Source organism: Cimex lectularius, unplaced genomic scaffold, assembly GCF_000648675.2.
Source record: "Cimex lectularius strain Harlan isolate CLEC.00 unplaced genomic scaffold, Clec_2.1 scaffold69, whole genome shotgun sequence".
Classification (NCBI taxonomy): Eukaryota; Metazoa; Arthropoda; class Insecta; order Hemiptera; family Cimicidae; genus Cimex; species Cimex lectularius.
The window spans coordinates 292038-318259 of NW_019392630.1; the positions used below are offsets into that span (position 1 = coordinate 292038).

At 32.9% G+C, this 26222-nt stretch overlaps 2 protein-coding genes across 3 annotated transcripts; both read right to left on the reverse strand.

Moving 5' to 3' along the window:
* Nucleotides 1–753: 753 nt before the first annotated feature.
* LOC106670403 (prostatic acid phosphatase-like) lies at nt 754–4547 on the reverse strand. Its single transcript, XM_014400703.2, has 7 exons — nt 4139–4547; nt 3478–3816; nt 3234–3419; nt 2562–2685; nt 2293–2501; nt 2037–2232; nt 754–1110 (listed from the first exon to the last, which is right to left on the reverse strand). Exons 1-7 carry the CDS (start codon nt 4244–4246, stop codon nt 998–1000), a joined length of 1275 nt encoding a protein of 424 aa, XP_014256189.1. The 5' UTR covers nt 4247–4547; the 3' UTR covers nt 754–997.
* Nucleotides 4548–7180: 2633 nt separating this feature from the next.
* Nucleotides 7181–26210, reverse strand: LOC106670388 (histone deacetylase 6). Of its 2 annotated transcripts, none has more exons than XM_014400676.2 (23): nt 25876–26210; nt 25677–25815; nt 22193–22300; nt 21185–21499; nt 21007–21104; nt 20561–20731; nt 20307–20499; nt 19348–19407; nt 18713–18802; nt 18505–18611; nt 18311–18439; nt 18096–18208; nt 17949–18030; nt 17802–17889; nt 17557–17739; nt 15910–16067; nt 15602–15797; nt 12586–12715; nt 11974–12147; nt 11487–11857; nt 11261–11419; nt 11073–11201; nt 7181–9676 (listed from the first exon to the last, which is right to left on the reverse strand). In XM_014400676.2, the coding sequence occupies exons 2-23, from the start codon at nt 25752–25754 to the stop codon at nt 9599–9601; spliced, it is 3210 nt and encodes a 1069-aa protein (XP_014256162.1). In that variant the 5' UTR covers nt 25755–25815; nt 25876–26210; the 3' UTR covers nt 7181–9598. The 2 variants fall into 2 exon arrangements, with proteins under 2 accessions (XP_014256162.1, XP_014256161.1); XM_014400675.2 differs by lacking the exon at nt 19348–19407 and adding an exon at nt 19591–19650.
* Nucleotides 26211–26222: the final 12 nt, after the last annotated feature.

The window sequence follows — 26222 nt, forward strand, 5'->3', positions numbered from 1 at the left end:
CTGAGTGCCTACATAAGCCTTCTCACTAAAAGAAGGCATGTTCCACAGTCTCTTCTTCTTCCTGCCTTGTTTCTGCACTCTGAGAGTGTACTTTGCCTTGAGTTAGCAGATATGCCACTAAAGGGTTCAGGGACAATAGTTGTCCTCATCGAAGGTTCATTGGCCAATTTATCGACCTCTTCATTGCCCCTCTGCCCTGTTACTCAGACAACAATAACTGTTATTTTCTCCAATATTTATGCTCCCAAATGACTCTACCTTGGTACAGTGTTCAATAGCCACAGCTTCCACTTGAAAGACAGGGCATATTACTCAAAGCATATTATTTCCATCATTTCTTCTTTCTATTCTTATTAAAAACCAACTCTTGACCCATATTTAATTTTAGAGCCATCTGCCCCTCCCTGGATAAAGGTATGTAGTGGTGTAAATTTAGAACCTACAGGTCAGCAGTAGGAGTTGTTCTCATGGCCTTAGTAATGCTCGGGCATGCTAATCTCTGAGCAGTACCAAGGATCCTGACTGCCTTTAGATGTAATGTCTTTGTCCACCAAACCAACAATTAGTAGGCTATTATAATATATGAAAAACTGGAATGCAGCTCTGATTGATTTCATGCCTTTCTTAATGTAGGGGTTAGACATATCTTTCATTCCTAATCTGATTAAAATACAATTTAACTTTATTCAAATTATGTAATTATAACATAACAGGAATAAAATAACAAAATAATTACATAAATATGTTTATTATTTATATATTTAACAGTCTTTATACAGGCAATTTATTTGAATTTTCTTTTTTTTTGCCAATTTTACTTGAGTTTAAAATGGAAGAATGAACAATATGTTGTGCATACAATAATATATAGTATTGTTGACAATAAATTTAAAAAACAATTTAAGTACATATATCCATTTAGACACATACCAAAATTTACTAAATGATATTTTATGTTTTTCTCAGATACTACTTATAGTAAATTCATTAAAATAACTCACAGTGTTTCCACTCTAAGTTTCTTGTAGACATGTGAGGGATTCTGATTATGCCAATAAATGGAAGTTATAGCTAGAAGAAGGAAGACAATCATCGTCGTTGTAACGATTGCTATAAAAAAAAAAATAAATAAATAAATAAATAAAATCAATGCATTGCCTCTAATAATAACATAAAATTTAAATAAAGGTTAAATAACTTAAAATCCTTAAGGCAGAATAATTTTGAAAGAAATGGTTTGAGGTGGGGTGAGTATGGCAATTCACTTTTTTGAAAAGTCACTTATTTCTGAATTTTACTGGGTACTAATTATGCTTACCACAATTTCACCAATTTTTTTGAGAGGGGGAGAGAGAGAGAGAGAGAGAGAGAGAGAGAGAGAGAGAGAGAGAGNAGAGAGAGAGAGAGAGAGAGAGAGAGAGAGAGAGAGAGAGAGAGAGAGAGAGAGAGAGAGAGTGAGTGAGAGAGAAGAGGATTTAATTGTGCATAGCTCTTCTTTTTTTTGAGAATGCATTGGTCCTTTAGAAAAGGATGTCAAATCAAGGGTAATATTCATTAACAGGAAAGGGTTAGTACCCAGGGTGGTTTAGGGGAAATACCAATTTTTTTGGTGAGGTGTAGATTGACCTTGCAAGGAAGTGTTTTTTTTACACATTAATGTTTCTTCTAAAGGATATATATGCCCCTTGTTGAAACATGTCAAAAAGCAAGTGAGATGAAGGCATATTTGCTTTACACAGAGGTATTTATATAGCGAACTAACTGTGCTGTTATGGTATCAAAATAACAGTGCATCTTAACACATTTGATGCTGGCTGGAATTTTCTTCAAGCAGAATAGCTGTCCAGAAGGCTGAAACACACCCTGAAGGTCAGCCTCATTGAATATGTTAAGAATTCAACATGTGATAAGCCTGAATAAGAACCATCCTTTGCAAAAAGTGAATTGACATACTCACTCCACCTTTACTATTTTTATTATTTCTTTAAGAATTTCCTTAGCTTAAGAAAACAACAGAAATAAATTGAACAACCTACCAAAAATTGCAAGCCCATTATATGGTTGGTCTAGTGACAAATCAAAAGCAGTATGCTCGTGGCATTCAGTATCCCAATCAACAGGTATTAGAGGTTGCATAAGTTGAGTAAGTTTGTCTAAAGGACAAGCTTCATCACATCCCGGTACAGTCAACAAATACGGTTCAACATCTCCAGTCAAATTTTTATAAAATATCTACAGATAATAATAATTAAATTAAAAGTTACATATGTATTACATAAATATATTACTTACAGTGACCAACGATTGGTTTGCAGTTTTTCTAAGTTCAACCATTACCGATGAGGTAAATGGAGGTGGAAGAAAATTGAACACTCCGAGAGTGTTGAGCAAATAAGCTAGAGTTATATCATGGCCTGAATAGACTGAAATATTTCTGGCAAGTGGATCTTTCACATTCAACTTGTCGTGCATATTATTCAACATTTCCTTCATCAGAGGACCTAGATTATAGTTTAGTTTTAAAGAAGGGCTAATCTCTGACAGTAAAATTAAAATTATACCTCCTTTCAAGCGTTTTAATTTTGTTATGTAAGTAGGGACTGCAAAAGCAATTCCAGTTATTTCTTTTAACATATCGGGGAACACCTTTTTTGTCCATTCGGGTAGAGTAAAATTAGCTAAACTCTATTTTTTTAAAAATATATAAATAAATATATGCGTTTGTGTTTTATTCACTCAGAGACAAAAAAAATTATGATGATGATTACATGTACATACAACATAAATATATTTGAGTAAAATTTTTTTTGTAAAATAATGGTTTTAAATTGAGATGATCTCGCTCAAGCAGATGCTTTGACCAATGATGGATGTAGCGGTGTTAAATAGCTTAAATCCTGGGCCTGCTGCACATGACCTATACCAATGGTCTACTGCGGTTTAGGGCCACTGGAAGTCTCAATAAAAGAGTAGGTAGTGATTGACACAATGTACGATGATCATTTTAGAGGCGACCAGTGGCCCTAAATTATTGTAGACCATGGTTGAAGGTCATGTGCGGCAGGCCCAGGATTTAGGCTATTTAACACCATTGTGACCATCATTAAATGTAGCCGATCTTCTCAATTTAAAACCATGCTTTTACAAAAAAAAAATTTTATTTTTACTCAAATTTATTGTATGTTGTATATTTGTGTAATCATCATTTTTTAAAGTACAAAAACAGAACATACCTCAATGTGTAAAGTGCTGTATATATTTTCAATATCGTATGGATCCTTGATTTTACTCCCAGTATTTCTAGCCACATAATCAAAAATAGGCTTATACTTACTATTGATTTCTTTCATAGATTTTGAATGTTTAAATTTCTCAAATATGAAATCATACTTTTTGCAAGGAGCTTTCATAGCAAGAATCTGTAAAACTTGTATGTTATCAAACATTCAAAAGTTGGCTTTTTAATTTTTCACTCACTTTATCCAAAGATTCAGGAGTGCTATGGATTGGAATAGGCTGCCAGTTAATATTATACCAATGATCGTCTGGTCCAAGTGGGTACATTCCCGCAGCATTGGCCGCTGCGCTCATCAGCGTCCTGTCGACATCAGTACTCCTAACAAAGATGGTTTTGTGATCAAATTTGTCCTCAGGAAACAGATGATTATATCGGCGTCGGAACCACTGCCCTAATTGGTAATGGTGTAGTTTTCCTAGATTCGTCAATTGGCCCCAGTCAACTGGCCAAAAAGATATATTCCTGTACGGATCTTTGGGATAGGTCTCAGTCGGTGTACGATCTCCATGTCGGAATAGCTAGGAAAAAAAAATTATAAAGCAATGCCATTTACACAATATGCGCAAGGCCACATTATTTTGTTTGAACAGTTGTAACTAAACAAGCAGAAATACAATCGATGGAATGTTCAAATAAACTTTTTCTTGTTCCATATTGTATCACAGATAGAAGGGAAAAAAAAGAAGCCTAATTCGCAGCTCAACATATTATGTATAACTGAATGACTAAAAAATGCAGTTGTGAACATTTCTGCTAAATTGATTGTTCACTTGTTAATCATTTTATGTTTAGGGGTTTTAAACAAATTTGCATTAACTATGGTAAATTAAATATACTTACAATATTGACATAAACAACTTTTCCATATTTATCGTTCAATATTTTCTCCGAAAGGCCGTAGGAAGGACTTATTAAACAGAGGTATATTACAGCTAGTAAGCATTTCATGTTAAAAGATCCCAAATTGATGAAACAATCAAACCGACAGTGTTCAAATAGAGCTAAATTCGCTAAACAATACTACTAATTTCTCAGATAATTTGTATTTTCCGCATCTAAATACATTTCTTTGGTTGATTTATTTAGATATTCTGACCAGTCCGTGGTGAAAAAAAACGAAAAATAAAAGTGAAAATAAAAATTCAACTAAAACACTCAATCACAGAGTCGTTAGTTCGTTACAAATGTCAAACGATAAGAATTCAGTGTTCAACTTTCTTCAGTGTTGCCACATGTCACAGGCGACTGTTGCACTACAGTTTGTCCCCGTCGAAATGTTTCTTTATCATACACTTTCCACAAAAAAAATTTCAAGCAAACAGATCATCCTTGACCCTATCATGAAAACATGATCTTTTTTTTTGCTTTGCCATGTAGGCATCCACCACTATGATCATATTTATAAAATTTAATAAGGCTAAATTGAAGATTTTAGAATATTTTTTATTATTAGTTACTGAAGTTCTCTTGTTTTTAAACTACACGAATGTAATTGGGCTATTAGTTAACAACAAAATATTTTTGTTTGCTTAAGATATAAAAATACTTCACATCATAAATAGCCTTATGTTGCGTTAATTTTTCAAAATAGCTTATTGCTATCGAACAATTACTTTCAGGAGGTCAACTAAAGGAATTAACACTCATGCAAAATTGCTCTTTTCTAGTCACTTGACTGTAATCATTTATTTATTTTAAAAGTGCAAATTTTTATATTGACATATACGTATATTAAAAATAAATTTAGTTTTATAAACATACTGAAATAATAGTTACAGTAAAACATATAATAAAATATACAAAACAATAATACATTCTTTGAAATATTAATTTTTAATATAATTTTTTTTATGGGGCATCCGACTGCTTGGACATTTTAGCCCCAAGCACATGCAAAATATTACAATACACATTCAATACGCATTCACCCAAATAAATACATTCACACCTATATATTTACATTAATTTTATTTGGTAGATGGAGTACTCAATATTCCTCAATCGACCTACAGACAATAAGAAATTAATCTAATTGGGTTCGACGGGGTACTCTTATAAATAAATATTCCATCATCGACCCAAGTCACATACTCTCTAATAAATACACTCTCTCAGCTATAAACAATATAAAAAAATCCCAATTCCCCTAAAAAAACAGAACAGGGTACCTTAAGTACATTATTCTTTTAGTTTCAGCAGGTTTTTAAAATCTACAGGAACTAAAAGTGTTGAATTTACCTAAACAATAATATATAATGAGGGTCCAACTCAGAGGTACAAACTTTAAAAGAAATATGAAGAAAGATAAAATACTGGCTAAACAAATTATGAAAGAAAACTTTTACTGGTTTAAAGAATTAATAGATTTTGCTAGATAGATACATTTGCTCAGTTTTGGGAGTGGAGTAATTGATATTCCTACATCATCCTTTACATGTATTATATAACTAATATAATTTATGGTCGATGGAGTACTCAATATTCTTCATTGGCCCTCTCACACTACACTTTCACACCTATAAATATATTCACTCCCAACATATGCTAAGGAGACTTATTTACTCCCGAACTCAAATACAATTATCATGCCGAGTAGAATTCCTACAATATCTGTATGAAGCCAGGTAGAGTACCTTCAATTAAGTGTGTCACATTGAGCAACCTTTCTCTACATTCCAGACATATGCGAGCTTTGGCCAAAAAGTAAGTGCCCATGTATCAACCTCACATGGCCTATTCTTAATCGGGTGAGGATGACTCTTATATGAATCAGGTCCTCCAAATTGTTCTTGATATGAGTAACTATATACTCACAGTTTAGGCTGAGTTGAAAGATTTGAGGGAAATTAATCAAAATCTTCAAGTTTGTAAAATTGATGCATTCTGTCGAACATTTGGTGAAATTGAACTTGATATTTGGGAAGATGCCAGGTGAAAACGATTCTTAAATTTAACAATATTTATTTATGCTATTATGAAAATTTATTGTGATTTTTATGCTGTAATAAAAATTCTTTCTCCAAATTCGCCAATATTATGGATGAATAATGGAATATAGAACTTAGTCTGCAATTGCCAAAAATTCTTGTTTTACTTATAGCAGGATTTCTTTGGGACTTTGCATTTAAACCTCTTGGGCATATCACTCAATATTAGTATAGACAAATGTTATCTACTTAGATAGGCAAACTAGTAAAGTACAGCTCACCATCCATTTCATCTATACACAGTACGTTTACAAATAAATTCCTTGGATAAGCAAATTCAAACTGAAGTTATTGAATTTTACAATGATACCATTATATATTATTTATATATTTTTATAACAGCTTACAAATTTATAATAATATTAAAAAGAGAGGAAGTGATAAGCCTGTTATTATTGTAACTAAGTTATTTATGGTTTAAATAGTGCAGATTAGATTAATATAAATCTACAACATTTAATGCAAACATTTTTGAAATTGTAACTAATTAGAGGGGGCGTCAGTGGCCGCAACGGTTTAGGTGTTGACACGGCGCTTATCACTGTAAGGTGAAGGTCCCGGGTTCAAATCCAGCGGCCCTGCATTTGAACCCGACATACTTACAAATGGGCTTTTTTTCACAAACACCGGCACCCTGAGGGTTTATACGACTTATTTTCCTCGCTAGAGGTTCTGGGTTCAAATCCCAGCAGAATTCATGGCTTTTTCATTGTTAATGGTATGTAAAGTGGTTTGACCACTTGTCTGTGACACTGTTATTGCCTCCTGTTTGACAGAAATTAATCAATGAAAGGTACAAACTATTCTGGCAGTTGTGGCATTTTTAAATATTTTTTTATTTTATTTTTATTTCTAATTATAGAAACTGGACTTTCACATAAGTAAAATAATCATCTGTGGATTAAATTTTTATTATTTCATTGTTCATTTACAAACTTAAAACCTTTTGTAGTTCCCTTTTTTAAACAAATCACGTTTCCTACATCACAGACATTAACATCGTATTTTTATATATATTTGAACATATATTCGTACAAATATCCTAGAAAATCTGTATAACATATTAACAGTTAACAAAACTTCTTTGATTAGTTATCTTGATATTCATGCACTGTAAAATTATTCATTGTCAACCTTAAACTTAATGAAAAATAGGTCACCTACAGAAAGACATTACAGATGTGTAATATACATTTTATTACAAAAATATATAGTTAAACATCTTCAAGGTTAACATAACTAGGTTCATCAAATAAACATTTTAGGTATTTCTTTTAGTGTTTTATATAATGAGTTTCATGTTCATAATTATTTCTAATATTACTACTATATTTTTTTTAAAAAACTAAATTATACACAGAATTTTCAAAAAGAAAGAATAACCTGTTAATTCCGTTAATAAAACGGACATTTTAATAATACTGCTGTACTGTTTGTATTATTGTATAATATAAAATAGAATTTCTGTTCTCCAAGAAAATAAAAATACACTTCTTCACAGAAAAAGTGGTGCACATAGTTTTTTGATTTAATTTTTTCTTTTGCAAATATTTTACATTTATTGTGTTTATAAAATGTTATTTTATATTATCATTTGTCGTTTTGTTTACGATGAGGAATAATCTGTTTAATCCTTTATTACACAGGTTTCAATTATGTTTTTTATTTCAAAACAAACAAATCTCAGTTTAGTTGTGATCCATTTAGGTTAATAATCATTTAATTTTAAATTTATTTAACATTTTATTAAAAACAGTTATTTCTGAGGAGCAAGTAGTACGTGCTTTTGCATTAGTTGAAGGAGGGTTAAGTCAACGGTACGCTGCGCATGTTTTAGGATGCCCAAAACAACCTTAAGGAGAGCCATCCAACGGTATCGGAGACTTGTTTTCTTGTCATAAGAGGGCAGGATCAGGACAACCGAGAACAACAGAACCTAGGGATGATAGATTTTTGTTAATGCACACTCTTCGAAACCACAATTCTATGGCTTGTGAGACAGCCCACCAGCTTCGAATTGCTTGCAATTCAACATTTCTGCCGAGACTGTTCGAAGAAGGCTTGCAGAATTAAATTTAGCCAGGAGGCCATCAAGTGAACCACTTCTCATGAAAAATCATTGAAGAGCCCGTGTGAAATTCGCTAGAGTACATCAGAATGGGACAGAGAATGATTGGAGAAATGCAAGTTTTCTGATAAGTTCCCATTTTGCTCTGTTATCTCTAGACAGTCATCAAAGAGTCTACTGAAGGCCTGGTGAATGCTACTCAAATGGTGCAATTCGGAGGTGGCTTGGTGATGGTATGGGTAGAAATATCTCTTGAGCAAGAACTGAAACATCTTCAGCAGGCCGTCACTTAATGCACATGTATGTAACAGACATTCTTTAGTGCTATGTGTTGCCATATGTCTCCTTTATTGGCAAAAATTTCCTTTTAATGCACGATAATGCAAGACCACATGTTGCCACTGTGTTGTTCAATTTCTTCAGGAACTCGGCATTCGGACATTAAGATGGTCAGCTTGGAGCCTTGATCTAAACCCAGTAGAGCTTCTTTAGGATGAACTTGGAAGAAGTGTTCAACAGCGAGAAAACTATCACCTTGCGAGAATTAAAACCTGCATTAATTGAAGCAAGGGAGGAAATCCTACAAGATGTTATTGTAAACTTAATAAGAAGTATGCTATGAAGATTAGAGGCTGAGATTCGAAACGGATGCGGTAACACTGGCTATTAAATTTATTTTTATCTGCTCCAAGTGTTTATAATAAATGTATTCTTTTCAAGGAAGTGAATTTTTTATTATTATTATTATTTTTTTTTATAAAACTTATTTGCTGTACTCTTCCTTCTCCAGTTCTTATAATAATGACAAAAAATAGAATAAAAAATCAATCTTGAAGTAACAAATGTAGTATGAAAAAAAGAGAATATTTCAATATGCACCTTTTTTTTGAATGTGAAAGAGTGTACCTGTTCTCCAAGAAAATAGAACAATTTACAACAGTAACCAACCAATGTAATAAAAAATATTACAGGCTCATTTAATAAAATATATCGACTAGCTAAAGAGGTAATTAAGAGCGTTTTAACACATTAATAAATAATTCTACATAAATGAGAAATTGGAGTGTGTGATATAATATTCAAAATAACAGTAAATTGTGGAGTAAATTTATATTCCAAATTAATTGTAAAATTTAAATTAAAGTATTAACCATAATTTTTAAAGTATATGAAATAATGAATTAATTTTAAGTACCAAAAGCCATTTTATTAACTGTTTGGTTTTGATATTGATTCAGCTGATTTTCAATCCTTCCTATAGCTCCATGCAAGTTTGGTTCCAAACTTGCTTATATGTGCTGCATTCTTTGCTTGATACAGAAGCTAAAAAATAGAACCATACATTTTACCACAAATATAGAAATATTATAAATATAGAGGATTATTGGAAATTTCATATCTTTCTCTTAAAACATTCGTTACAGCTGTCATTCTGGAATGATACCCTAAACCCTACTCAAAATACAGATGTTCCAGAACACCTCTTCTTAAACATCCATACTTTCGAAGCATGTTGTAGGATTTTGGGTGTATTTTTGGAATCAAATCAGTGTCAATGGCAGGCCTTTAATATCGCTTTTGGAATGTTACTGTGAAGACTGTCTTTTTATTTGTTATTTGACCTCTGGAATGATTATTATTATTTATTTTTTTAATAGAAAAAAGTGTTTTCAATCAAAATTTTCACCATATCTTGGGAGTCTTTACAAATCAGTGCAGTAACGAATGTATTACATTTGAACACATGAAAAGTGAATGTAGCATTATTCTAGTTAAATCTTTTCCTTTTATCCTGGTCAGACCTATTCTCAGTTTTAAACCTTGTATTGGGACCAGAAACCTGCGAAGGTCCAGTTTCAACAAGTTTGTCTGAATAGTCATGAAAACAGGCGAATGAACCATATAAGTACATATCCGAGTCAACCCTTGTCTATTGAGCTTGCCTCATTCGGTGGAAATATTGCATAAAGTTGCAAGAAACAGACAAAAATTAATTCAATTAAACATTATGGGACGAAAGGGAAAAATTGTTTGCATTTCATTTGTATCACAGATTAATCTTTAATCTAGCCATAAAAACATTAGGTAGTAATTTTTAAATGATTTTAAGCTTTATTATATTTTTAATATTCCAGGCAGTCTAGAGGTAAAATTTTATTTCAAAAATGGATAATTCTCCCAAGTCATTTTCCCCCAAAAAATGTGTGTTCTGGTTCGTTCAAAAATACCTCAAGTTGTGGTTCTCATCATTTTGTGGATCATTATTAGTGAGTAAATTCACTGAACTCTTTATTTTTACATAAATACTATTTATCCACATTTTTCATCTTCTTTGTCTTTGGTGCACGATGAAGCAAGAAAGGTGCTTCTAATGTAATCAATACAATTTCAGAAATGTGGTAACCAACTCCATATTAACAGAACAAAGTTTTGACAAATATTACGGCAATGGGCAAAGAATGCACGCACTAATTCGTGCATAGAGATTCAAATGAAATTTTTTCGAAGTTCACAGCTTTCTGCTCCCAGTGAATGCGAGGCCTTACACTATCAGTAATATTTTGGCATTTAGCCATCTTCAGTGGTGGATTTGTCTGCTATTTTGTCCGCAGTAGACACAAATCCACCATAAAAAATAACGACTTTGACATTACTAAATCAATTAAAACTCCAGAATGATCAGAGATAATCCAGATAAATATTTCAATTGCTACATTACCTGATTGTCTATGTAAGCCTGACAAGGGTAGCACCAAACAGATAAGTCAGAGTAACTTAATGCGAGAGGGTGTTCAGAGTTTAAGTTATGATATAACATATGTTCATTGATATATCGTCCACATTGAACCTATTAAACAGATAAAACAAAATTATAAACATTCACAAAACACACAAGCACATACTTACTGTGTAACATGTCAAGCAGACCCAATTTTCATTTGTGTCTCTGCAACTAATACATGGTGCTGTGTGGTCAAGGCCCTGATCTGGAATATCATTGATTTGGGGTAAATGCGGGCATGTTTTTAAAGGTACAATTGCATACATCTCTTCGTTTACCAACGCCTAAACATTAAATTAAAAAAGTGACATCTGATATAAATTGACCACGCAAATATGTTCAAACAAGTACCTGAATGTTATCACAAAAGAACTCTGTGATGGTCTGAGACCTGTTAGGATCTCTGTTACTATTTGACGCCGAAGCTGTAGACTCCTGCGGTGGCACTCCACCGCTTCCTTCTTTGCTCTTGTTCTCATCTTCATTTCCATCTGTGAGTTTTTCTTCGCTCAATGTCAAACCTCTCATCAACTGTACCTCACAGTTCGTCTGTGTCATGTTTTTTGAACTCCCTTTAGTTTGGGGCGTTTTTAGCTTTTTTGTCTGCGTTAGCACGTGTTCAACCGGAAGAAACTTATTGAATTTTATGGCAGGCCAGTAAGGAGAGTGAGCAATTATCGTTTCATTTATTGATTCGATTGCCGATTCACATGGGGATAGTCCTTAAAACAACAATCATCAATTAAATATTTATATTAAATATAAAATGAGCATAAAACATTAGAGTATAAATGTGAAACTAGTTGTCAGTCACATACAATTTAAAATGTCATTTTACCTTCTTTTAAGCTGGGAAGTGGGTCTCCCAATAAAGCCTTGGTGCACATAGTCATTGCATACGAAATTGAATTGATGTTATACCCGCCTTCTAGAGAAAGAATTATTCTACCATTTGCTAAAGGCAAAAGCCATGATGTCATGTGTCCAAATGCTTCAGGGGTTACTTTACAACCTAGGAAAGAAACAAGCCTTTATACTACTTTTGCAAAGTCTGAACTTTAAATCACCGTTTTCTTATTAATAAAGTTCCAAAGCATTTATTCAATTATCCTACCTGAACTAAACAGTTCTAAGTAAAAGAAAAATCATTTAACCAAATTGGAAAACATATGATTTTTGTATACAATGGGCAAGTTGGAGAGTTTCAAATGGGCTAGATATTCTTTACCTGTTTACACTAGGAATTTTTGATTTATTATGTTTTTTGCAAAAAATAATTCAATAGGTCGAAATGGAGCTATGAAACTCAATAATTTTTAACATTGAGATGAAGTTATATCGTAAACTAGTAACAAGAGAAAATTAATAGGCAGATATACAATATTTAAATATAAAATTTGTTCAAAAAATCAAACCGCCTTAATAATTTTGTATAAAAATATAAAATTACCTCCAAGAGGATCACCAACAGCTGCATCAAATCCAGCTGACACAAGAACAAGTTCCGGTTCAAACTGGTATGCGATGGGCAGGATGACTTGAAAAAAGGCAGCACAATAATCGCCATCTCCCATTTTGCTCTGCACAAAAAATAATATTAGTGAACAATTGTATCGGGTTGTCCGGAAAATAATGCAGGATTTTAAGTTTTCATTAAAAAAAATCTATATAAAATATTCTGTTTACGTTTACAGGATTACTCATTTGTATTTATTAATCCTCTTCCAAATGATATTGTTTGTTTACCTCTGTAGCATTCCGCTACTTGGAAATAATTCAGTCATCCTTATAATGTCAAAGCGAGAATTTCGTACGATTTTCTTTTACGAGTTTAAACTCGGCCGAAGCGGAGCCCAAACGGCTAGAAACATTAACCAAGTCTGGGGCGAGGGTTGTGTTAATGAGTGCACTGTGCAAAGGTGGTTTAAAAAATTTCGGGAGGGAGATTTCAGCCTTGAAGATGAAGAAGGTCGTGGAAGGCCTTCCTCTCTTAATGATGATGTTCTGCGATCAGTGTTGGAAGAAAACCCAAAAACAACTGTTCGAGAACTTGCAGAGCAACTCAAAGTCAGTAAAACGACCGTCGCTGACCACCTCAAGGCGATTGGAAAAGTGAAAAAACTCGAAAATTGGGTTCCACACTCATTAAACGATCGCCAAAAAAATCAGCGCTTTGATGTTTGTGCATCACTTCTTTGTCGAAACAAAAATGACCCATTTCTGGCCAGAATTGTTACATGTGACGAAAAGTGGATTCTGGACAGTGGCTCGACAAAGGAGAAGCTCCAATACATTTTCCAAAGCCCCCAACTCATCAAAAAAAGGTAATGGTTACGGTATGGTGGGCTTCATTTGGTTTAATACACTACAGCTTCTTAAATCCTGGCGAAACCATCAATGCTGAATCATACTGTAACCAAATTAATACCATGCATCAGAAATTGGCAGTAATGAAGCCCTCTTTGGTCAATCGGAAAGGGCCCATTTTGTTGCATGACAACGCTCGACCACATGTGTCACGTGTAACGTCACAAAAATTATTGGAGCTTGGCTATGAAACTTTGCCTCACCCACCCTACTCTCCGGACCTCTCGCCTACTGACTACCATTTTTTTAGACACCTGGACCACTACTTACAACACATAATATTCAAAAATCAAACGGAACTGGAAAATGCATTTATTGACTTTATCAATTCTAAAAATTCTGAATTCTACTCAGACGGAATTAATAAGTTACCAACACGTTGGGAGAAATGTATTGAGAGTATGGGAATTATTTTGATTAAAGAACATTGCTTTAAAGTAACTAGTTTCTTTTTTTTTGTTTAATACCAAAATCCTGCATTATTTTCCGGACAACCCAATAACAGGCAACTTGTGCAACAGATATATTTTATAGATTTGTGAATGTGAAGTAAATATTCACTGCACACAAACATAGGATATACATGAGCAAGAGATAAGCCCCTTATAATTTTGCTTGCACTTTTAACCATTTCAGGACGGTCAATGCTCTCTTTGTTCCCCAAGTACTGAGAGAGTGATATCACACTCTCCTATTATTTTTTTCCCCCATTTATACATATGCCAGGTTCGAATTGTTGGCCACTGGATTCGAAACCGGGACCTTTGCCGAGTGATGCGTGCCATGTCAATGCCTTAACTATTGCAGCCATAGACGCCCATCGCTTTTAGATTCAGATTATAAAGATTAAATTCATGGAAGCTGTGTGTGGTTTATATTATTACTTTTAGCACTAGTGAGACTGGTAAATTTAGAAAAAATAACACCACTGCCTACTGTTTTAAGCAACACACTGCTTTTTATAATTTCAATATAAAAGTGAGAGAAAAGAGTGCAATATCACACGCTCACCAACCTGAAAGGGCTAATAATTTTCTGCCTTTTATTTAATTTGTAAAATTCTCTATTAACAATTATCAAAGGATCAGACAAACAATTTTTTTTATACAGTTTTAAATCTTTAGTTCTCGAATGGAGAACAAAATTCATTTCTTCAAGGAAAACAATTTTTCTTTTGCTGGTTTAGTATTTATGATATTTTCGTGTTTACTGCTAAGTTATAATCTTCTATTAAGACAAATTAATTAACATGTTCAGTAGGTAATGTTCCCGAATGATATAGCAAATGATGTAGTAATAAAAAATTTATAAACAAAAAGACAAAAACAAAAGTTTTATTCAACTTAACAACAATAGTTAAGTGGCAGTGTCGGTGGGCTGGGTAGGCAAAGAAGCTCTCATGTATCAAGAGCACTGTCAGGGAGAGGGATCATCCTCACCTGATAAGGCCATGAAACGTTGACATATGGATACAGTTTTGGGACAAAATCTGCATATGTGTCTGGCATGTAGAGAAGGTTGTCTGAGTGTTCCCACTCAGTTCATGGTGTCGTTACTTTGCTCCATATAGTCATGTAAGAATGCCACCAGATATGAGAATTAAGTTTGAGTATTTGGGCATCCTATTACAATTTTTGGAGGAAACGGTTGTTTTATAGTCAACAGTCGTATATGTGTATATATTGTTTTACATCCAATAATATGTGTTGAGAGTGAGAAGGTCGATGGCAGAATAATGGGTACCCATTTGACTCTAAATTAAATTAGTTATATGTATGTACAGGTTGACAAGGAAATGAACAAAGTTCTCCACCGTCAAAACTGAGTGAGATGTAAGTGGGTTTGGATCTAGACTGATTGCATTGGGGGCAGAATTGACCCATCTGTTGATAGCCCTAGAACCCAACTCAGTGGGTAGATGGATAAGACCAAGTTATGACCCTAGACTGCCAACACCAGGGGAGGGAAATTCTTGAGGCCTGCTAGTAATTATTGGAAATTACAAAATCTGGAATTGCCACTGGACTGAGAGAAATGATAGGCTCAATTCTGTACATGTGCATGTGTAGACTTATATAGACCAGTACTCAACAGTTTACCTTGTTCCAAGGGATGTTTACTGTGTATCCAAGTCCTTCTCCCCGACCGATTTGAATAGCAGCTCCATCTCCAGTGTGCGGAAAGAATTCACCATTGTCAAAACGATGAATTGACATGTACATCACATTTGAATCTTCCAAGAAAATCTCTTGTGTTCCATTTCCATGATGAACATCCCAGTCGACAATCAGAACTCTAAACAAAAATTCAAACAAAATTATTAATTACAACACACACCTCATCCCTTTCTGCCAAATTTAATACATTGTTAGGCACTTAGAATTGAAATTTCATAATAATATTTCACCTTTTGAGACCATATTTCTTTATGGCGTGGTGAGCTGCAATCGCAACATTGTTGAAGATGCAAAATCCACAAGGATCGTCAATGTCTGCATGATGACCAGGAGGCCTGATAATTGCAACTCCAGTAGCACTTTCACCTCGCAAAACATTGTCTACGACCTGCAAATGTTCCCACCAGTTATTAAAAATTATTTGCTTTTTTTTAATTATAAAAAATGCATACGTAAAGACAAGAATAGACACAAAAATGTGAAAATACATATCTAAAATGATTATTTTATCATGACAGTGGAAATCTAGGTAGTAGGGTTTTTATGTCCCCCCAAGCACAGTCTTTTGGCTTATTGTACTTTTCCTTGTTCCTCAGAACAACTAACTCAATCTTTCTTTTTAAAAGTATATGGACATTAACTGTCATTTCTATAATTCCTTTCTCTGCTTTTATTTGTATCCCTGGTTGTCTCCATTTAGCCATAACTTTGCATTCGAAGATGATATGAGTATCAGAGATGTTTTTCCGATGTCAGTGACTAGCATGTAGTCCAACTACTCCTCTGAATTTGTCTTCTCTAAATTTAGCATTATGTTTGCCAGTTTTAGCCAGAGTTCTTTTTATAAGCTTACAGTCTAGCACCTCTAGAGTTGCATTTCTTTTGTCTTTTTTTGGATCCATTCTGACATAGAGGATTCTATGTTTATTTTTGTCATCCCAAGTACAGGAGGTGTTTTTGTTACTCAAAATTCCTTTGTGTCTTGGTACCTAAGATATCTTCAAGTTGTTGAGTTTTTCCAGGTTTTTGGAGATTTTGGATTTTTTGGTGGATGCATTCACAGATTAATTTTGATATTTTTTTGCTTTAATGGCCACTTGGTTATCTGATCTTTTGAGGATTTTCATTTATTGTAAGATTTTCTAAGGCACAAGCATTGATGGCATACATTTCAACTTGAAATATTGTAGAGTATTTCCTTAAAGAGTTTAACTGCTTATATTTTGGGCTGGTAAATACAATGTTTGATCCTTTCATTTGTTTTGGAGCCATCTGTTTCCAGTCTTTTTAAGATGCCTAACGTTTGAGTAGCTTGTTTTTGTTGTGCTTCTGATTGCGTTGTGGTCCATCAGATTAGTGAGCCTGCAAAGACATCATATTTCAATGTTTCTTTTTCTAGTAAATGCAATTAGTGTGGTTTTTGAGAGGGTTTGTTTTTAGTCCTCGTTGTGAGCACCATTGCTCTACCACGTTGAGTGCTCTTTAGGTGAGATCTTTTAATGCTGAGGTGAATTTTCCCTTGACTAGTATTACAATGTCATCTGCATAGATAGCCCTGCCAATAGATTCTGTTTTCATTCAGTTTGCATAAGAGGTCATTCACAATTTCACAGCAGAGGCGAGAGTATTACTCCTTGTGGATATCCTCTCACCACTTATTTATTATATCACAAAAATATTTTTGTGATAATAAATTGTTCAATCCATAAACAATAATAAAAACACAATTCTAGCAAAAAAAAAGTCATTTAACAGTGTTATAATTCCATATTTACTGGATTACTACTTACTATAAAAAATTAAAAAGATTAACTTTGAACAGAATTGTTTTCAATGATTTACGTGTTAGCTTTATATTAAAAATAGTCAAAGAATACCTCAAGTAAACATCCGGCTGCTAGACAGGCTGCCTTGTATGTATATTGGTGGAAATAAACTGAGTGGTAAATTTCTTTTTTTTTTACTAGTTGCTCGCCAGTCATGTAAGCCAACTCTTTCATCTCTAGTATGTGGTCTTTGCTGTGTGCATACAAAAGCTCCTCATCAGTTGCTGACCTTCCCTGTAAATAAATTAATTGTAAATCAATACATTCTTACTTGTTAAACAACAAAAGGTACTTACTTTTATCATATGAACTCGTTGCAAAAGGCTATACTCTTCGTGCATCTTGTAAATTGATGAGATTCTAGCAGGCTTCTCAATATGGTCCCTATTTAAAATGTACAAATTAAATTGTTTGCATCTAGGACACGGAATAAAACAACTCACCGGTCTTCATAATTTTTGTGTTCCATCATTTTTGTATCATATACTAAGCATACTCGGTGTTCAGGTCTTAAAAGCGGACATTCTAAAATGTAAATGTAATTTTTTAATGAATAATTTAATTTATAATAATATACAAACCAGTCTTACTTAAAATAATATCATCTAGTTTCAAATTAACAGATTTAATGAATTCCTGTGTTTGGATGGGGTAGCAGTTTCTTGTTTGATATTTTTCTGGCTTTGGCTCATCATATTCATATCTATAATTTAAAATATGTATGTTATTTTGTTCATTTACAAATTTTATTACAAGTAAAATGTATTTTTATACTATCTATATTTAGCTGTTGTTTACAACATACCTGACAACAGGTAAATGCCTTTCTTCCTCTTCTCCGGGTGGTTCATGAATGCTACAAACATTATGGTAGCGAAAACATTTCCAATAATCTCGGTGTATGTATATAACATTAAGTATTGTCTCTTGAATACTAAAATTGAATAATATAAATAAAGATCACTAAACATACTACTGATGTTCTACAAGTGTACACACTTCTCGCATGGAGAACCAACACTTGGCAGTTTGGGGCATGGATCGCCCAAAAGCGCCCTAAGCGTAAGGGCTGCACTTTCCGAAAGTGATCTTATACAGTATCCACCCTGAAATAAAACAAAATATCAACCAACATTCTAGTCTGTGGTCTTGATGGATATTTTTCTTTTATCACAATAAATTATTTTAAAAAATTACATGAAATTACCTCAAGTATGACAGCTACCTTTCCTCCGGCAAGCCCCATTAAAGAGGTGATTAAATGTGCGTAAACAGCCGGTGATAATTCCATCTCACCCTTAGAATATAAATATCAATGAAACATTAACAGCTACAACTATAATAACAATATATACTTTTACCAATATGTTTATTATTAATATTTAATTACTCAAAATACTTCTACATTAAGGGCATAGAATGTAATAAGATTTAAATAAAAATAATAAATAACAATATCAATTAGAATCGTAATTATAGAGTTTTTAATCAATTAAAAGTTCATTGAAGAAGAAGAAACATAATGGAAGATTAATAATTAAAATATTCTAAATAAGTTGTTTATCTTATAAATGGTAAAATTTAGTTGGCAATAATTATTCAAATTGTATGACTTTTTTTAAACCTTTTAAGTACAAAATAGAAATGATTAAAGCAATTAGTCAATAATATAAATAAATTAAACTCAGTTAAATACAACTAAGAAAATAAGTTCTGAAAGTAACTTCACAATTTTTTTTAAAAATAAAATATCCAAATTTAGAAATAACATCTAAGTTAATCGTATTTGCTACATTCAAAATTATTTCAAAACTGTACAAAATATATAAATGGATTCAATACCTTTTCATCTCCTAATGCTGAATCATATCCAGCTGATACAAGGATAAGCTCAGGTTGAAACTAAACAATAACTTGAAATAAAACAAAGTAGAAGATCATTAATTAAAAGAAGGCTAGACACATTTTTTTTTTTTTTTTTTTTTGTTCCAGCCAAAATTGCATTTGCCAAAACTGGATGAACAGTATCTAGGTATAAAATAAACATATTGGAAAAGTAGTTTTGAAATTTGAAACGGAAAGTACCTCTGGGCAACCAAGGGCAGCATCATACCCTGCTGACACAATAACCAATTCGGGCTGGTACTGAAATTGACAGAACACTAAAAATATTGTGGAGAAATTTATAAATTGATATTTATTATCCACCTATTTCATTATGTCAAAAAGTGATAAATATATTTAAAAACTATACCATTTCGTATAAGTTCGTGCATAGTAATTAAATGTTTTAAGTTGAACAGGTGTGTAATAACTTACAAATAATCTGAATCAATGTAAGGTCTGAATGAAAAAACAAATTCAATTGTTATCTGCCAAACTTTTGACCAAATTTTAAGTTCAACATCAGGGCAAAATAATCTTAAAGATGTCTACAAATTTTAACTTTTATATATAACTTTTTAATGAAAATAAATTAACTGAAGACAGATTCGGTCCCAACATTGTCAAGGGATGGGAGCAATAGACATCTTTAAGACTGTTTTGCCCTGATGATGACCTTAACATAGGTCGAAAGCTAGGCAGACAATAACTGAATTTGTTTTTCCATCCAGACTATACCGTGATACAGATTATTCTTGAGTAAAAAAGTGGTCAATACATCTAACACTTTCAACAAAAATAGTTTTAAAAACTTTTAGAAATAGCTTAATCCTACAAGTATTTACCAATTATAAATAAATAAATTATCTCTCTTTTTTACGTATATTTTTTATATTTTCATATTTCACATTACTCGCCTCATAAGCTATTCTTAAGAGCAGTTGATGAAAAATTGCTAAATAATCTGCATCTGTCATCCCCGTTGAATTTAGTGGGATGTTGAAATTGAAGCCCCTCCCTGGCCCAGATCCAATGTGGTCAAAGTCAGATTCACGCAGATTTGGCCAAAATAGACCGTACTCATATCGATGAATTGAAAAATAAACCACTCTAAAATATTTCGAAGTACCATTAAATATAAAATTAGAGGATAATGTTTTGATATTCCTACCTTGGGTCTTCATAGAACATCTGTTGCGTCCCTTGGCCGTGATGAACATCCCAATCGACGATCAAGATTCGTTGCAACCCTTGATTCAAGGCATGTTTTGCTGCTAATGCGGCATTGTTAAAGAAACAGTAACCGCAGTAATCATTTACCATTGCATGGTGACCTGGGGGCCTACATACATAGTAGTTCAAAAAAATGACATCATAAGATAGTTTATTTATTAATAAAAAATTTAAAAAATCTTTAAAAATTATTTCTGTATAAGAATGAAGTCCAAACCAATTAACAATCAATCAATTCTTAAGTTGCAATAAATTTAGTGTTCTGAAAGTTCAAGGGTTCATATAAAAAAATATATATGCACTTTCTTTTTCCCCAAATATCTAATTCTCCTATTAAGACCGAATCCCTGACTGATTAAAGTACCCAGTGTATTATTGTCTCACCTTATCAAAGCCATCCCATTTTGTACATTTTTATTGCAAATAGAATCAATTAATTTGACTGCACTCCCAGCTGCTATCAAACTACATTCATAAGTACTCTAAAAAGACACAATACCATCATAGTTAAATATAAAAAAAATCCTGTCATTATATTTAAATTTTTTATTGAAATATTTACAGGATGTATAAAAATGGAGTCAAAATTGGCTGATATGTTTTCTAAATGGTTGATATCATTACAGTTTTGGGTTGATTTCAGTAGGGCAATCTGTTTAGATGAATGTAGTGTCAATATGTCGGCATCTGATGCTTTAGAAGATTCAATAATCTGACAACGGTTAACTAATCCCAATTCTTTACACCTGTGAATGATGCTGGTCAAACGGTCTGGGCATTCAGGGTAATTCTCATCCCAAAGGCATTTGTGCTCAATCATTTTGTTGTCGAACACTAAACCAGTGCCTGAATAAACATGTTCTTTGGATTCCCTAGCCTAAAAAAAGGTATTAAAAGACATCTCATATAGGATTTGGAGCATAAATTAAATTAACAATGTGCTTCAATCGATGTTCACTAGATCAATAAATTCAAATTGCGAATCATGCAAAGAGATATATTGCCAATATCTTTTCAACAATATCAACTAATAATTATCATTGATTTTTCTAAGTAAAAACAATTAATAAATTATTCAAATATACAATTTTTAAATAATGTTTTGTGTGCCTCGAATCTGAATATTTTTATACCAGGCAACCAGAAAGGTTTGTATGGGTTTGAGCGGTATGGTATTTTAAAGTTTTGAATATTGATCAATTGCTTCTCTACAAAGAATAATTTCAATTACAAATGATAATATTGAATTTCTTTAATGAAACTTATTCAGTTTTATTTCAGTTAATTTTAATTGTTATTTTCCCATTGGCAACCTGCTGGAAAATCAGTAGTAAAAAATAATTATTAAAATATATTGTTAAACAGCATAGCTTACCTATAATCTTAAACAAAATTTATTTGAGTTTAGGAACATTTTGAAACAAATGTTACACCTACACAAATACTAAAAGATAATGAAAACTTAGGATAACACATTATTTATGATTTACTTTGATTATGTACAACACTATTACTACAATATTATTTCAAATATATACAGATTTAATAAAGCACAATTTTATTCACATACCACTTGATAAATGTCAGCAACAAATGAAAAAATAGGTTGCTTCTTAGAATTTCCCATTTTTAGTTGTGCATTTTTCTTTGCAGCAACAAGATTCGGGTTCGGCTTGCCCTAAAAACAAATAAACCTTATGTTCAACACTAACAAACAATAAATACATAATAACAAAATGTGAAAATTTTTAATAATATTTAATAAAATAAGTAATTAACATTTAGGGGATTCCAAGTGGCAAGGGGATTTGATTAAGCTGTATTTGCCCCTAACCATTCTGGTATCAAATCCTAGTAGAATTTTACTTAAAAATAAGAAAGGTATTGTAAATGGGTTTGACACCTCATCCATGAAACCTAATGATAGTTTAGGGATAGTTGGATGTTAAGCAGGCATTTCTAATGTAACATATTGGGTTGTCCGGAAAATAATGCAGGATTTTGGTATTAAACAAAAAAAAAGAAACTAGTTACTTTAAAGCAATGTTCTTTAATCAAAATAATTTCCCATACTCTCAATACATTTCTCCCAACGTGTTGGTAACTTATTAATTCCGTCTGAGTAGAATTCAGAATTTTTAGAATTGATAAAGTCAATAAATGCATTTTCCAGTTCCGTTTGATTTTTGAATATTATGTGTTGTAAGTAGTGGTCCAGGTGTCTAAAAAAATGGTAGTCAGTAGGCGAGAGGTCCGGAGAGTAGGGTGGGTGAGGCAAAGTTTCATAGCCAAGCTCCAATAATTTTTGTGACGTTACACGTGACACATGTGGTCGAGCGTTGTCATGCAACAAAATGGGCCCTTTCCGATTGACCAAAGAGGGCTTCATTACTGCCAATTTCTGATGCATGGTATTAATTTGGTTACAGTATGATTCAGCATTGATGGTTTCGCCAGGATTTAAGAAGCTGTAGTGTATTAAACCAAATGAAGCCCACCATACCGTAACCATTACCTTTTTTTGATGAGTTGGGGGCTTTGGAAAATGTATTGGAGCTTCTCCTTTGTCGAGCCACTGTCCAGAATCCACTTTTCGTCACATGTAACAATTCTGGCCAGAAATGGGTCATTTTTGTTTCGACAAAGAAGTGATGCACAAACATCAAAGCGCTGATTTTTTTGGCGATCGTTTAATGAGTGTGGAACCCAATTTTCGAGTTTTTTCACTTTTCCAATCGCCTTGAGGTGGTCAGCGACGGTCGTTTTACTGACTTTGAGTTGCTCTGCAAGTTCTCGAACAGTTGTTTTTGGGTTTTCTTCCAACACTGATCGCAGAACATCATCATTAAGAGAGGAAGGCCTTCCACGACCTTCTTCATCTTCAAGGCTGAAATCTCCCTCCCGAAATTTTTTAAACCACCTTTGCACAGTGCACTCATTAACACAACCCTCGCCCCAGACTTGGTTAATGTTTCTAGCCGTTTGGGCTCCGCTTCGGCCGAGTTTAAACTCGTAAAAGAAAATCGTACGAAATTCTCGCTTTGACATTATAAGGATGACTGAATTATTTCCAAGTAGCGGAATGCTACAGAGGTAAACAAACAATATCATTTGGAAGAGGATTAATAAGTGTTGACATTCATACAAATGAGTAATCCTGTAAACGTAAACAGAATATTTTATATAGATTTTTTTTAATGAAAACTTAAAATCCTGCATTATTTTCCGGACAACCCAATAATTTCACTTTGTGATTAAGTGAAAAATTTTAAACCTGTTAAATGACAAAGTTCATTGAAACTACAATATTTTCTATTCAGAAAAAGTTCTTTTTTTGTTCCAAAGATTTTATACCAGCACATAAAGGAATTAATTTTTTTCGACTGTATATGTGAAATAAAAATCGTTGGCCCACAAAAGTAATGATACATGACTAACTTTCTACGATTTTAACAACTTGGACTATGCTTGAATTGTAATGAGCAGTCAAAAGAAATTGCTAAATGGCCCAGTGAACAAAACAGAAAGGAAAAACAAATTTTTAACTTAATCCATATTGTAAGAAGACCATTTACATTATTACTAAATTCTAATTAAAATTTGGAGATCGTAAGATGTGGTCTGGTGTGACATAGATTTAGAAAAACATTTTCTTTATCGTGCCAACATTTTGATCTTTATTGAGACCATCTTCAGAGCTCAAAGTGTTTGTTTTCTGTTTACATGTGTCATTATTGTGTGTCATGTTGAGAGTGCCTCATTAGTGCCAATCATTAAACACACACTCACACGCACGCGCACGCAAGGCAATACAGATATTTTTATGACAATGAAATGAATATTTAGCGTTTGTATAATTTAATTTCAATTTGTTTTCTATGGTTTTTTCTTTTTCTTTAAACTTAAGTTTTTTGGAAGACTTTTTTTCAATTCACATTTTGTGTTATTCAGCATTTTTGTTGCCCTATTTACCTACGAAAGATGGAATAATAATACTTACTTAGTAGTTGTAATTTTAATTGTACATTATTAGATTATAACAAATAAAGTCCCTTTGTTATTATAAACGTCTATTTACAATTTTAAAATTATAGCTTCAATGAGATCTACCACCTGTCCACTCTACAAAGCAGACCACATAGATTCATTATAGAAGAGAGGAGAAAAAGGGAGGAAAAGAGAAAAAGAAAAGAGGGAGAGAGTGGTCGATTAATATTTTATTTATAGTAACTAGCTTTTACCTGCGACTTCGTCCATTTTAATGTATCTAATGCGATGCAGAGTGCTAGTATGGCTTTCTAATATAATGTCTCTTCTTCTGTTCATTTCTGTCTATACATGGTAAACAAAAATTATCCCTTTAGGGATGGATTTCAAGAAATCCACTTTGCAGCTATCCATGTCATTATAGGAATGCACTGTCAAAATTTCAGCCCTTTAGATCCAGCAGTTTGGTCTGTACGTTGTCTGCCAGTCAGTCACAAACTGTTCTGTACATACAGATAGGGCTGGAATTTCAAAAAATCCTTTCTTAGCAGCTATCCATATCATTATAGAAATGTACTGTTGAAATTTCAGCCCTTTAGATCCAAAGGTTTGTCTGTCAATCAGTCACGAACTGTTTTATATATATATAATTTTTTTTTTAAATCCTTTTTGACGACTTTTACATCCAGCGACTAAGGAGGGTGGGAAAGGGAGAGAAGGGAGAAAGAAAGAGAGAGCACATGAATTAAAATATTTCAGAAATGGAACATAAAAGACTGTCGTACCATTACTTGAGTGCATTATTTTATGAAATTGTTAATTAATATTTTTTAAAAATACATATTTTGTGAGGTGGACAAACTTTGTAATTGTTTGATTATTGTTGTTATTCAAATAACCAGTTAAACAACTGTGAATAAGAGATACAATTAAAAATCATTAACATCATTTGCAAATATAAATCATGAAAATTAAATTTAACTGTTACGAATAGGAGAGTGTACTAAGATTTCTGCTTAACAAAAAAAAAATTACAAAACAAAACGATTTAATTGTTATTGTCTTACCTGACTCTGCAATCTCGTTGACCTTCGAAGAGGGCCATCTGTTGTTTTTTTAATATTTTTTTTGGCGTAGCTTTCCATCTTTAAGTCCCATATGAGCCAGCCAAACTGTTATTGAAGTTCTGCAACAATCCAACGTTATCTGAAAAAAATCTCATCTATAATAAATCACAGTAAAACTCAATCACTGTGTGATACGCACTTCTCTGCTTATCTGCGTGGGTACATCTGTGACTCAAGGATATTAACACATCTCAACGATTTGTAAGGTCACATAAGTGCACATTCAATTGAAATCCGATGGTAAATTGCGCGAAAATCACAACGTGCAGTCGTGCTCTCACTCTTCCTGACGCCTGTTAGAAAGTTCAAACAAAACGGAGAAAAACAAAACTAAAAAATGAACCGCGAGATTGGATTAACCGCCGTCTCTTTCGACCAAAAAAAGCCAAAAAACATGTCCTATAGTATAACTTGAAACTACATTAGCCACAACTACCATTAATGGCAATTACAAACAACAAATGGAAAGATAACAGCCCATGGGTT

Excerpts from the sequence above, each read along its gene's own strand:
- LOC106670403 (XM_014400703.2), bottom strand. The coding sequence starts at position 4,246 with ATGAAATGCTTACTAGCTGTAATATACCTCTGTTTAATAAGTCCTTCC. Across the intron at positions 3,420-3,477 it reads CTCCTGAATCTTTGGATAAA|ATTCTTGCTATGAAAGCTCC; the intron begins GTGAGTGAAAAA and ends CAAGTTTTACAG. Across the intron at positions 1,111-2,036 it reads TAATGGGCTTGCAATTTTTG|CAATCGTTACAACGACGATG; the intron begins GTAGGTTGTTCA and ends TTTTTTTTATAG.
- LOC106670388 (XM_014400676.2), bottom strand. The coding sequence starts at position 25,754 with ATGGAAAGCTACGCCAAAAAAAATATTAAAAAAACAACAGATGGCCCT. Across the intron at positions 22,301-25,676 it reads CAACGAGATTGCAGAGTCAG|GGCAAGCCGAACCCGAATCT; the intron begins GTAAGACAATAA and ends ATTTGTTTTTAG. Across the intron at positions 20,732-21,006 it reads AATGGGATGGCTTTGATAAG|GCCCCCAGGTCACCATGCAA; the intron begins GTGAGACAATAA and ends CTATGTATGTAG.